We start from the raw sequence: 13,662 nt of genomic DNA, 5'->3' as shown, positions 1-13,662 counted from the left end.
AAAAAAAAAAAAAAAAAAAAAAAAAACAGTAAAATTGATGGAAGTTTATAGTTTATCCAAATAAGATGTCACCTCAACTTTTTATCAAAAAAAGATGGTGAAGTGTTTTGTCAAAATGCAAAAAAATAAAAATAAAGAATATTTATGAAGTTTTTGTAAAAGATTAAGATATAATTGAATTTTTCTTTTAATTCAGATAAACTAGAAAGGTTAAGATTATATTTTTTATTTTATAATTCAGCCAAAAAAAAAAAAAAAATTTAAAGTTAAAAGTCTAAAGAATCGGTGTACTTAGTTAAGATTCTCGATTAAAAAAAGAAAGAGATATGGTTTCCTATTATAATGGTTTGGGAGTTACCGTTTCAAACGGGTGCTGTATAGCAGCAGCAGCAGCAGCATCGGCCCAGCAACAAGTTCTGATAGCGATACGACATTTGAGAGAGAGGCTCTCTGCCCACTGCCACTGCGCCAACCATCTCCTCTTTTCTCCCACCTCTCCCTCCTCAATCATAGAATTTGAGCCTTCCAATGTGCACCACCACCACCCCCACCCCCTTTCATCTTTAATTCTCAATTTTCCTTCAAACAAACCTTGCGCTCTACCATTGCCGCTCTTTTCAAAACTCCAACCCGATATAGTAATTCTTTGGGGACTTTTATCGAACAGGTCGTGGGCTCGCAATGAAACTGGAGGGCGGTAGAAGGTTGGAGCGGATGAATGCGTACGGTAAAAAGCAATGCTTGAATTTGTTCGGGAGGGTGAGGGCGGCTTTAAAGAAGGCTATCAAGAATGGAAGCAACCGACAACTTAAACTCAAGTTTCAGTATGATCCCAGTAGCTATGCTCTTAATTTTGACGATGGCCGCACCAGATATGAACTTCAGCACTGTGCCAATGTTTACAATTCCGCCATGCGGGCTTATGTTCTTTGGGGGAAATCTGAGTCATGACTGAACATATTTATTTCCTTAATTCTCATTATTGTAGTTTTTACACTGCCGGCTTGGCCTGCTTTTCATTTCACTGCCTAAATGGAAAGGATTTTGGTTGTAGTTCTACCCGTATCTTTCTTTCCTTTTCTAATTCATCAATTCATCAATTCAAAGAGATTTAAATCATCGTTTATAGGCAGAGACTACGTAATTTTTTGAATGACATATCTCAAATGGGAGGATCTTCAAGCATAGCTGTGGATAAATCATTTATGTGAGGATATGCTGCTTTCTCATCGAGTTGGTCCTGTGCCCACATTAACATCTTCAACAAGTTTTGCAGTTTCGGATCTGCAGAACAAGACCAAACCAAACGATAACGTTATTACCACACCAACTCATAATATGTTAGCATAACTATGAAATATATAGTTGAAATTAAATGACTGTTCTTGACTACTTTACGTCTATGTTGAATCACCTACACCCTCCAAAATTGTGATGTCCCCGGGAGGAGAACAACGGTGTAGGGGAGGACACAAGGGTGTGGAAACCTTTAGACACGTTTCAACATCTGCTAGCGGTGGAATCCACCCAAAGAAGCCCAAAGAAGACACTGGGTCGTTACAAAAATATTGTCTTGTCTCTTCACTATGGTTCAATTTTCATTGCCAATGTGTCTTTGGGCGAGGCAGAAATTTAGCAGAGCATGTCTTAAGGAAAAAGACTATTATTTTAAAGCGAGGTAGTTCAAATGGAGAAGGTGGGGTGGCAAGGATGTTAACCTTTTTCATGACTCTGACTTGTTAAGATGGCTGCATTAACTTCATTTGCCGTCTTCAGGCGCAGAGAGATGTCCAGAAGGTCTCGAACGGGACAGTTTGAAACATCTTCAAACGCAAGTAAAGCAACTGTTCTCTCCAGCTCTGCCAAGAAGCTTTGCTGAAAGAAGTACACGCTACACGGGTTATTTTGGAGAGCAGGCGAAGGGGAAGGGAATAAATAGTTTAAGTGTTCATATGATATTCCAATGTCAAACTACATTTTCTTCTCCCCTTGGTGCAAGCTCCTCCTGTGCAAATTCAAGAGCTTCTTCTACTTTTCCATTACGAATTAGTTCTATCAACCTTTGCTGTTGGAGATGAAAAAACAATTGGGGATTTGTATCCAATATCTGCAAGCGAGAGTGTGTTTTAGGTGCTTCGGTAACATAACAACATAAACTGAGAAAGAACTTTAAACAAACAATCTCCAACTATTCTCCAGTTACCATATGAAACTTGATCAGAAAAGCTGGCATGATAGCAATGAATGATATTTAGTCAGTTGTTTCTCTTACAAAAAGTTATTATTCTTCAATAAGATGATTGGGAATCCAATCTCCATTCTATAGATACCTATGAGAGTCAAAAGATCACTTAAGAGAGGAATCACACCCTCACCCTCAGAAAGAACGAGGGAAAAGAAAAGGCTCATTGGCAATTCCCAAATAGATGAATCAATTCTGTGTCATCCACTCATATGACTAACTCTAACACTCCAAGCCCACCACTAATGCCAGAGATTGTCCTCTTTGAACTTTTCATTCCAGTTTCCTCTCAAGATTTTAAAACGCGTCTACCATGGAGAGAGTCTAGCCCTACACCAATCAGTGTCTTGCACCGTCCGGTGATTGACTCTTATATCATTTGTAACAACCTAACCTCACTACGAGCAAATACTATCCTCCTTGAGCTTTTCTTTTCGAGCTTCTCCTCAAAGTTTTTAAAACGCGTCTGCTAAGGAGAGGTTTCCACACCCTTATAAAAAATGTTTCGTTCTCCTCCCCAACCGATGTAGGATCTCACATTAACCATCTAAGATCCCAAAGTACACACCAAATTTTAGTTCAATGAATATGAAAATTCCAAATAGATGAAGCAAATTTGTGTCATCAACTCATCAAGCAATATACTACATGTGGATGTAAAATGGCTTACTGTAATAGCCCAACCCCATCGCTAACAACCGCTAGTAGATATTGTCCTCTTTGGACTTTCCCTTCCATACTTCTCCTCAAGGTTTTAGACCGCGTCTACTATGGAGAGAGTCTAGTCTTACTCTGATCAGTGTCTCACACCGTTCGGTGACTGTCTCTCATACCATTTGTAACAGCCCAAGCCCACCGCTAGAAGATATTGTCCTCTTTGGGCTTTCCCTTTAAGGCTTCCACTCGTACCGATGTAGGATCTCACACTAATCGTCTAAGATCCCAAGTACACACCAGATTTTGGTTCAATGAATATGAAAATTCCAAATGCACGCAAGGTAGTAATTATGTGAGGAACTTTGATTGGTAGCTGGTCTAAAACATGCCAATCAGCACTCAAAGTCCCAGGTGCATAATCATACAACTCAAGAAGCTATTCATCATGGGAAGCCAACAGCACTGAAATGATCCAACATTTGATTTCACTATTATTTCTTAAGATTATGATACCCATATAACCTAAGAATCAAACAAAGTTTTTAGTTCAGAAATCAAACCTCAGGATTCAAATCATTCACTTTCTCAATTGCATCCTCAACATTACCACATTGTACTGCCTTCTTAACAGCCATTCTATCTGTAATGGTTGCAAGATCTATTTCTGCTATATATTCATAAGGAGAACCAAATAATGCAAAAATTTACAGAACACCACATAATTAGCAGGAACTAAATTAACGAATGGATACGCTCAGCCCCAGACTCTATCCGAAATTTCTCAGCTGCATCAACATAACCTTCAGTGACGAGGAAATTCATCACCAATTTATTCATGTCTTCTTTCCTAATCCTTACGTCGTTAAGCTTCTTCTCCCAATCTTCCCTTCTAATAACCTTCTTCCATACGGCCTGCGTAAGTGACATAAAGCCATAACAGACTATAAACCTATCTGAACAAAGAATTTCGATTGAAACACCTCTAACTCCTTAAAATAACACTAAACTAGAATCAGTAAGGCAGTTGTTTGATTATGCATTATACCATCACTCCGTTCTCTGCAAATTGTCGAAATCACAATCCACAACAATGACGTTAGTGCACCACCTTCAAATCCATTGTTTATACACAAACAAATCCACAAACTCACCTAGAAGAAATCTGAGATAAAAACAAAAGGATTACTGTAATCATAATCCGACGCTATCACAAACAGAAGATAAAGGAATTACCCTAAATCCTACCTCTGAAGCACCCAATTTCAGGTTAGAGAACAAATATGATTAAGGAATTATACCCTAATTTTACAGCCGAAAACATACAATAAATCCGACAAACTCATTCTCCAGAGAAGCCAACGAGAAATTGTAATAACTTACTCTGATAAGGAATCACAAGATTCTTTGCTGCACGCAATGGATCGCAATGCTTTCAATCGAAGTAATTAATTGCGTACCGGCGACCCCTCATCGCTGGCAGTCGGGAGTTGAAAATGTTCGAGTTAATGGATCCGGGTCTTGGGCTTACGGGTCTTATTCGGATCCTCACCTATGAGAATTAAAAAACAATTTTTTTTTCTTTTGTAATGTACCATTTTATTTCCAATTTTGACGTAGATCAGATTAAAATGGTAACCACATGCCAAGAACTCGTCAAAGCTTTTATCATCCTTTCTACAAATAATTTGATACTCAAAACCAACAAAAATTCCCAGAAAAGTATACATCTTGTTACTAATTCCGATCACCATCTACACTTGTCCGGCATCTTCGGTTCAACCAAGAAAGAATATCATTTCGAACAATTTCAACATTCTCATCAGTTTCCCCATACAACAATGAATGCATCATTCCCTCATAAATCTTGATCGTCTTCTCCTCGCTCTTCGCTTCTTCATATAAAGTCTTACTCACATTCGGATCTGTAACAACATCCGCATTTCCATGGAGGACGATGAATGGCAGAGTAACATCCCTCAGTCTTTGACTCAAATGCTCTGTTACTCTAAGAAGCTCTACGACGGTTCCCAATCTGGGTTTTCCCCTATACCTCATTGGATTCATCTCTGCCACAATCTTCTTCTCCTCCACCTTGACGGATTTGTCCAACAGATCTGCCGTCGGAACAATCGCTAAAGTGGGCAAAAATTTCGCGACCGCCGTAAGAAATTGAGGAATCGGCCAATTGGGTTTCACGTTATCGGAGATTTTGCACATGGGTGCGACGAGAATCGCACCATCAAACCCTTTGGGGTCGGCGAAATGAATCAGCAAGCAAATCGCGGCGCCCATTGACTCGCCGTAGAGGAAGGAGGGTAGACCCTGAAATTGGGGGTCTAATTTGAGGAAATTGAAGAAGGAGAGACAGTCGTGAACGACAGAGTCGACATTGGGAACGAAGGCCTTGAGGCCTTGGGATCGACCATGGCCTTCGAGGTCAAGGGCAAAGCAAGCGAAACCCTTCTGGGCGAGGAAGATGGAAGTGGCTTGAAAGGTCCAGCTGATGTTGTTGCCATAGCCATGGACCATGAAGATGAGAGCTCGAGGAGGGGTGGGAGGAAGAGGAAGCCATGAACGAGTGAAGAGCTTGAAGCCACGAGGTGAAGTGTAGAAGGATTTGGAGGCTTTAATTCGCTGAGATGCGAAATAGTCTTCCTCGGAGGTGTTGCCCCAATAATTGAGGAAGGATCGGCCATGGCCCTGTTCAGATTCTTGTTCGTTCATCTCTGCGAAGGGATTTGGGTTTAGGTTCGCCATTGATGGCTCTGGACAGGAAACGGATTAGCCTCACCCCGTTTTCAGGGTCAGTCTCCGTTCACGAGTCAAGCCTAAGCTGCCGTGAATAGACCGTGCAGTGACGTAATGAACAAACAATTACAAATTATTTTAAAGAACTACTCCGGAATTGGCTATGCAAATAAAAGATTACTAAAAAGATTCATCAACGGATGAAGAAGTCTAAATAGTTGGAAGTACAAGTACTTAAAAGTTACAAAAAAAAAAGCAAAAAATGGGATACTTTAACCCAATAAATTTTGTGGAGGACAGATTAAAAGATGAAAAAATGACACGATTAAAAATGGGACGACATCGATTGGCCATTGAAATTATAATTTCGAAAGGAAAAGTCCAAAAGGACAATATCTCGCGAAATGGTATTGAAACGCCTTATTAAACACTCAATAGTTGAGCTAAGGTTATTGGATTGAGTTAGAGCACTCACGTAGAAAGGTATGCCTGTATGCCTTTTTTGGCACGATGTCAAACTCGAAAGTGATTCATCAACCATGTTAGTGGAACAAAGACATCCAAATGGGCAGAAAAGTATTGGTTTAGATGAGAACCAAGTGGGCCAAAGGTGTAGAAGAAAAGGCAGGTTTGGCAACCATTGGTGCTGCTAACTGCTAAAGAGTCGCATCCCACGCCCATCCATTTTGCATATGCTATTGCTGGCAGTGGCAGCGGCAGCTCAGCTGAGTGGGCGACTAGTCTTCATATGACTTTTTAGTCAACAAAATTTTCTTCGTCGCTTTTCCACTTCCATGCCCAATCCATTTAGGATAGACTCGAATATGTTCTATTCTTTTGCATTATTATTTATCACTTATTATATAAAGTTTGTTACACCTACTTTTGACTTTCTTACATGTACTTCTTGTCTTTCACACGTTATTCGAAATCTTTGTGTCTAAGAATAATGTCCGATTAACTTAAAACAAGTTTAGACATTTGGGTATGTAAATATTAAGTTTGACATAAATCTATTTTGCGGAGTCTGTGTTAAAATATTTAACCTAAAAAATAATAATCTACTTTACACAAAAAACATATGGATAGCGAAACATTAATTAATGGTATTGGTTGGGTAAGAAGACTTTAATTCGAAAGGTGGACTAAGCTTTTATGCAAAAAGAAAGACACGACCCCACTTTAATGGGCCCATAAACTACAATACTTTTGCCCCAAAACGGTCAGACAACCACTCATATTGAAGCATTAGTGTCGCCCATTAACGGCGTGTGCGTGCCCAACCCAACCCCTGCCCTGTTGCCTACTATGCCACACCACCCAGCTCCCTCTGCCTAACTTTTCCTTCATCAAGGTTAGGGTAAAGAACATCTCATTAATCTTTGCCAAACTTTCAATTCTACTTCCACTATCATACAAATTCTCAATTAAATAAACCCATAAAAGAAATGGTTGTTAAAATTGCGCTCGGAATCCATCGATTCTTGAGTCATTCATTCTTTTATATAAACTAACAATGGCCACCCGAGAAAGTAAGAGAACTATAAAAACTTTTAATTTTGACCAGATTTGTAATAAGAAATTTGGTGGAAGATCGCGTAACACTCAAAATTCTACATTTATGAATATTAAAAGTTCCGTAGATACAAGTTATAAGAAGTGGAGAATATAATGTTATATCACTAAGGAAGATATTAAAATCATATAGCACCAAAAGACCATATAATTAATACCCAATTAAGAAATAAAATGGAATCCTAATGTTATTTAAATAAATAAATGAATTCCATCTCATTATTCAACTAAAAATAAAGTTGGAATCCTCGTCACTATATCAAATAAATAGCATTTTTTTTTTCCTCCCCACAATTTCATGGGTTATTAATTATCATCGGTTCGCCACAAAATTCCATCTTTCCACTTTGTAATGATGATCAAGATCTGGGCTCGTCTCCTTTTTTTTAATATATAATATTTTCCACCTCAACCAGCCATGTAATGCCACGTGTACTCTTTCCTTCCTGGCTTTTCAATGGGACAAATGGTCAGTCAAACATTGTTCCCTTTCAAAACAATCGCTCCTTAGTGGATTATGCAAAATTCCTTTAAAATACTGTAATATAACCACACGCTTCTGTACTCAACTTTTCAAACTGATCTTAAAAAAAAAAACAATTTTTAATAACGAGTTGATGCGTAAATCTGGTCGACACGATTTAAGTGATCAACTATGTTAATATCGAGGATAAAATAGTGTCGAGATAATTATATGTTCATTGTGGCAGCTCGAGGTCTTTTGCCACGTGGCATTCTCTCTCTCTCTCTCTCTCTCTCTCTCTTCTTTTGAATATTTCCACGTGTCAGAGATGGGTCATTTTTTAAAATCAGTGTAATAGGTAGAAATGTGGTGTATAAATAGAGACGTGGGTTGTTTCCAAATCTCCACATCAAAAATGAAGCTTTCAGTAATGGCGACAGTTTTTGTGGTGTGTGCTCTGTTTATGGAGGCTGCGTTGGGATTGGGAAGAACACAATGGCGTTTACAGAAAAAACCAGTTATTACCTCCGCCGGAGAAGATGACCTCGTCACTAACTTACCAGGCCAGCCCCTCGTCGGATTCCGCCATTTTTCCGGCTATGTCACCGTGCATGAGCCACACGGGAGGGCATTGTTTTACTGGTTCTACGAGGCTGCGTCTCACCCAGAACAAAAACCCTTGGTTCTATGGCTCAATGGAGGTTAATTAATTATTACACAAAAATCATAATTTATTATATGCCTCCAATTGAATGTTGTATGGTGAGGTGACAAGAGATTGTTTTCAGGTCCTGGGTGCTCCTCTGTGGGTTATGGGGCAACACAAGAGATTGGTCCATTCAAAGTGGAGAATGATGCAAATGGGGTTAAATTAAATGAGTATTCTTGGAATAAAGGTATATATAATAATTTCTTTTTTATAATGTAATGTTCTTTAATTAAGAAAAAAAAAAAGGGTGCACTTTAATGATGATGCAGTGGCCAATATGCTGTTCTTGGAATCTCCTATTGGTGTTGGCTTTTCATACTCAAATACAACTAGCGATTACGACAATTTGGGCGACCAATTTACAGGTAATGAATGTAATGTAATATAAACAATTTGTAGAATTTATTGGAGGTATTGTTTGGATGAATCAAATGATTTTGTTTGGTGTTTGTTGGAACAGCGAATGATTCATATAACTTTTTGCTGAAGTGGTTCCTTAAGTTTCCATCGTACAGAAACCACACTTTTTACATTGCAGGAGAGAGCTATGCAGGTTGTAATTGTGGTTCTTTGTTTGGTTTCTTGTTTTTGTTTTGTTTGAGAAAAATTATGTACGTGTCTTCTTGAACACCAGGCAAGTATGTTCCTGAACTCGCTGAGCTCATCCACGATAGGAATAAAGATTCTTCCTTTCACATCGATTTGCATGGTGTTTTGGTATGTTCATTGTATATAATTTGATTCCTTATTTTCACGAATTTATATTCCAAGTTTTTTTTTTATTATTATTAGAATGATTTTTTTTTACTCGATTTGTGGATGTTAAATAGTTGAAGCAAAATAAACAACTTTACAATAGAAAAACCTAAAACATTTATGTTTGTCAATTCTCTTTGTTGTTGCGAATAAGATATATTTCTGGTTAGTATTCTCGTGAGATTCCACGTCGATTGGAGAGGATAATGAATGACAGCGAGGACGCTAGACCCTGAAGGAGGGATGGATTGTGAGATTTCATATCGGTTGGAGAGGAGAACGAAACATTTTTTGTAAGGGTGTGGAAACCTCTCCCTAGCAGACAGTTTTAAAAACTTGGAATAGAAGCTCGAGAGAGAAAGCACAACAAGACAATATCTAATAGTTTGTGTTTGGGCTATTACACTGTTTGGAGTGGATAAAACACTAACAAATTTCAACTTTTAGCAACTCTACTAAACAAAAGGCTAACAGTGTTCTAAGTTAATAACTTCTTTAGCTAAAAGTACAAATTAACTCAAGACGGATAATCTAGGTTAGTTGGATTCTTGGATTATTAGAATATCCTTAATTTTTCCGTTATTTTATTATTATTATGTATCATTTTGTGAATAATTTGATAAATTCACAGTTAGGGAATCCTGAAACATCAGATAGTGATGATTGGAGAGGGATGGTGGATTATGCATGGAGCCACGCAGTAATATCCGATGAAACTCACAAAATAATAAGAGAAAGTTGTGATTTTAACAGCAACGACACTTGGAGCAACAACAATTGCAGTGAAGCAGTGGACGAGTTGCTTACCCAATACAAAGAAATCGACATTTACAGCCTTTATACCTCTCTTTGCACTGCCAATCTCGCATCTACCGATGGCAACTCCATGCAAACCCTAACCATCAAACGCTCCGCTACCATGGTACTTCTCCATCCTCCAATCTTGTACATGTTCAAAATAGATAATATCATATAATAACACGTGTTTAGATGCCAAGAATGATGGGTGGATACGATCCGTGCTTGGACGATTACGCGAAAACATTTTACAACAGACCAGATGTTCAAGAAGCCCTTCATGTGAGTGATGGGCAGCAGCTGAAGAATTGGAGCATTTGCAAGTACGTAATAATAATGGAATAAGGTTATAGTTAATTAATTAATTAACTAATTGTGATTGTATTATAAACACAAACACAGCACAACCATATTCGAAAACTGGTATGATTCAAAGCCTTCGATTATTCCTATATACGAGAAGCTGATTGGAGCTGGGCTTAGAGTATGGATCTACAGGTAATTTAATTAGAACAAAATTAAAGAAAAGATTTGATATGATTCCGTGTTTGAAATTGATTTGAATATTGGGACAGTGGCGATACTGATGGGAGAGTGCCAGTGTTGTCGACTCGATACAGTCTTAGCTCGCTCGGTCTGCCGATTACCAAGGCATGGAGGCCTTGGTACCACGAGAAGCAGGTCAGTGGTTGGTACCAGGAATATGCTGGGCTAACGTTTGCCACATTCAGAGGCGCTGGACATGCAGTGCCATGCTTCAAACCAAGCAGTTCATTGGCGTTCTTTGCTTCGTTTCTGAATGGACAATCCCCACCTTCTGCAAAATGATTAAGCTTAATTAACTAATGTCACTGTATTATATTATACAATAATTAATGCTTAATCCATAATAATTAATTTGTGTTACTATCCCATCCCTAAACATTAGTCAATATGAGCCACCAAGTGGTTAATTCCAACCATGTCGGCTAAGTAATTATTTAATTACTTCAAAGGGTAAACGGTAAATAGTGGGACCATGGGAAGAAAAGAATCGAAAGGACAGATAATTTAGAAGACACGTGGAGGTTAAATAATAATAAATACGACAAATAGAGTAAAGTACTTTATAAATAGCCAATATGAAATCGATACATAAGGGAAGCCAATTTGGATTTATATCACATCCTCATCTCCTTTTTGACATTTGTTACCCAATCATACTGTTTAATATTTCAAATTCGTCCCAATCCGATGAACGTGTACAATGATATGATATTATATCCTTTGAGTATAATCTCTCGTACGGTTGAGATAGTATTTCTTATTTATAATGTGAGATCCCACTTCGATCGTGAAATGAAACATTCTTTAGGAAGGTATAGAAATCTCTCCCTAGCAAACACGTTTTTAAAACTTTGAAAGCAAGCTCGAAAAAAAAACCTAAAGAGAACAATATCGACTAGCGATGGACTTGAGTTGTTACAAATGGTTTTTAGAGCTAGACACTGAATGATGTGTCAGCGAAGACATTGAATCCCGAAGGAAGGTGGAGACTGGGTGGTGTACCAGCGAGGACGCTCGGAATGATTTATTTTCGTATCTTAGAATTAATCCTCCTATTTTAAAAATAACAATTTAATCTTTTTTTTTAATTTTGTACCACGTAATTCAAATAATTGATTTTTTATGACGCAAGCAACCAAAAAAAGTGGCTGGATAGAGATAACAATTACATCAACGTCCAACGTTGTGTGTTTTTCAGCTGTTAAAATACAAATAATCTCTTTAATGCTTCATTAATTAATTTAATTTCACTAATTATAACATATAAAACTCTCACAAAGTCTCTAATATTAATACTACATCAACTTATATTCCCTGCACTAATTGAGTATTTATTTATTTAATTTTCCTACATTTTATCCACTAAATTACTAATTTAAAATTTTCATATAATTATTTATTTATTTATTTTACAATAATACCTGAAATTGATCAAGAGTTCCAGTTGATGTTAGAAGGAAGTTGAAACTGTTGCCTCAAAACGCCGTCGCTCAAGGAGCCAATAAATGGCTCACTAGTTTGAAACGCTGCGTTTTGTACTGACAGCTGGTTGAGAAGAGACACGTAAGAGACCGTATTTTCTTCAGTTCCAGGAGTCACCCCACCGCTGTAGCTATTCATGAGATCAAGCCGGAGTGGCTTTCCGCCGTCGTTGGATGCAGTTGCGCCGCCGCTCCAAAGCTGACACGTAAGGCCACGTTTGGAGCTGCAGCTCGAAGAAGGTAACTCCGAGATATTCGAATTGGTTTGATGATTAATTATCTCGTCACCTTCGTTCGATAAGGCCACCACATCCAAGTAGCAGTTTCTGCCACCCTTTTGTCCACCTCCAACCACCAGCTTTGGTAGCCTCGCCGCCGCCGCGGCTGCCGCCCTCGATAACTCCTCCATTTCGCGCTCTATGATGGTTGATGCTTGTGCAGCGTTTTTCATGTAAATTCGGCACAAAACCCAATCATCAAGCTACATTAAAAAATATATATATATTAATTAATTAATTAATTAATATGAATTAACTTAATGTTTAAAAAACATTTAAAGGAATTACCTTGAGAGAGGGCTTCCGATTGGTGGGGTAGGCATCGAGGGGCTTGAGATTGGTATTAGCTACATGGAGGAGCCTATACTCGTGCATGATCCAATTGGTTTTGATACCTTTAGGAGGCCTTCCACCGTAAAACACAAGAGCTTTCTTAACGCCAACTTTTTGAGTTCCATTAGAGGTCATAATAGGCTTGTCAGTTCCGGTTGCTTTCCAATACCCAGAAATCGCCGCTCTATTTGGTCTCGCCCCATTTGGGTATTTCCTCTCTCTCGGAGTAAAAAAATACCATTCGTTCTTCCCAAACACCGCCTTACCTATTAAAAAAAAACCCCATTTAATTTTTACACAAAACATTCCATTAAATTAAAACGCTAATAAAGTTGATTACTTGGGAGGTCCCATGGATCGAACTTGTACAAATCGAGTTCGGCGATGATGGGGGCTGGAAGAGGAGAAGAGGAAAGCTTCCTTTTGAGATAATGAACCACTAGTTCCTCGTCGGTGGGGTGAAAGCGGAACCCCGGCGGCAGCTGCAGATGAGCCGATGTGTTTGATGATGAATCTGTGCTCTCCATGTAATCTGGATCCATCATCTCTGAATCTCAATTTCAACAAAGAAAAGGAAGGGATGGGTGGGAGATTGAGACGATGAATGAATGAATGAATTTTATGGGAGCTTTAATTTATTTGTTTTGGGTGTCATGCTTCCCTTGTGAAACTATGCAAATGTGAAACCAAAAACAAATTTCTCAAATCAAGGCATATGGCATGCTTCCCACACATCCTTACGCCATCTCTCCTCATTCAATCACTTCAATATAAACACAGCTCAACTGATTACATCAATAAGTATTCATCTAAATCAATTGAGTTATCCTTTAATAGTATTTTGAGTTGAGATTACTAATGCCAAACCTAATTATTGTTTTTATTGAATTAGGTAACACAAAACAAATGAAATTGGGAGGCTCGTGAGTTGAGTCTGTTCTCTTTCTCTTCACTTAGTTTGTACTTTTTTTTTTTCATCATTCATTTGTGTTTCATTTATGACATTTCATTTCATGTTATGAATATTGTTTTCCTTCATTCTCATATACGAAAAAAAAAAAAAAAAAAAAAAAAAA

General features: G+C 38.1%; 4 protein-coding genes across 8 annotated transcripts; 1 reads left to right on the top strand and 3 right to left on the bottom strand.

Moving 5' to 3' along the window:
• Nucleotides 1-948: 948 nt before the first annotated feature.
• Nucleotides 949-4,372, bottom strand: LOC111434201 (protein GID8 homolog). 5 transcript variants are annotated; one of them, XM_023071581.1, is made up of 8 exons: nt 4,280-4,372; nt 4,051-4,061; nt 3,945-3,958; nt 3,652-3,811; nt 3,460-3,566; nt 1,976-2,107; nt 1,719-1,875; nt 949-1,284 (listed from the first exon to the last, which is right to left on the bottom strand). In XM_023071581.1, the coding sequence occupies exons 3-8, from the start codon at nt 3,945-3,947 to the stop codon at nt 1,163-1,165; spliced, it is 681 nt and encodes a 226-aa protein (XP_022927349.1). In that variant the 5' UTR covers nt 3,948-3,958; nt 4,051-4,061; nt 4,280-4,372; the 3' UTR covers nt 949-1,162. The 5 variants fall into 5 exon arrangements, with proteins under 5 accessions (XP_022927349.1, XP_022927345.1, XP_022927346.1 ...); XM_023071577.1 differs by lacking the exon at nt 4,280-4,372 and adding an exon at nt 4,223-4,254; XM_023071578.1 differs by lacking the exon at nt 4,280-4,372 and adding an exon at nt 4,223-4,254 and having other exon boundaries at nt 3,460-3,563.
• Nucleotides 3,467-5,883, bottom strand: LOC111434200 (caffeoylshikimate esterase-like). Its single transcript, XM_023071576.1, has 3 exons — nt 4,280-5,883; nt 3,652-3,811; nt 3,467-3,566 (listed from the first exon to the last, which is right to left on the bottom strand). The coding sequence occupies exon 1, from the start codon at nt 5,654-5,656 to the stop codon at nt 4,634-4,636; it is 1,023 nt and encodes a 340-aa protein (XP_022927344.1). The 5' UTR covers nt 5,657-5,883; the 3' UTR covers nt 3,467-3,566; nt 3,652-3,811; nt 4,280-4,633.
• Nucleotides 5,884-8,079: 2,196 nt separating this feature from the next.
• Nucleotides 8,080-10,841, top strand: LOC111434198 (serine carboxypeptidase-like 31). Its single transcript, XM_023071574.1, has 9 exons — nt 8,080-8,386; nt 8,474-8,581; nt 8,664-8,759; nt 8,855-8,947; nt 9,029-9,111; nt 9,782-10,072; nt 10,141-10,271; nt 10,351-10,446; nt 10,524-10,841. Exons 1-9 carry the CDS (start codon nt 8,101-8,103, stop codon nt 10,774-10,776), a joined length of 1,437 nt encoding a protein of 478 aa, XP_022927342.1. The 5' UTR covers nt 8,080-8,100; the 3' UTR covers nt 10,777-10,841.
• Nucleotides 10,842-11,688: 847 nt separating this feature from the next.
• LOC111434199 (NAC transcription factor 25-like) lies at nt 11,689-13,340 on the bottom strand. Its single transcript, XM_023071575.1, has 3 exons — nt 12,927-13,340; nt 12,542-12,852; nt 11,689-12,456 (listed from the first exon to the last, which is right to left on the bottom strand). The coding sequence occupies exons 1-3, from the start codon at nt 13,129-13,131 to the stop codon at nt 11,926-11,928; spliced, it is 1,047 nt and encodes a 348-aa protein (XP_022927343.1). The 5' UTR covers nt 13,132-13,340; the 3' UTR covers nt 11,689-11,925.
• Nucleotides 13,341-13,662: the final 322 nt, after the last annotated feature.

Source organism: Cucurbita moschata, unplaced genomic scaffold, assembly GCF_002738365.1.
Source record: "Cucurbita moschata cultivar Rifu unplaced genomic scaffold, Cmos_1.0 Cmo_Scf00044, whole genome shotgun sequence".
Classification (NCBI taxonomy): domain Eukaryota; kingdom Viridiplantae; phylum Streptophyta; class Magnoliopsida; order Cucurbitales; family Cucurbitaceae; genus Cucurbita; species Cucurbita moschata.
Note: the sequence above shows the minus strand (reverse complement) of the source record. Positions and strands in the feature narration are given on the sequence as shown.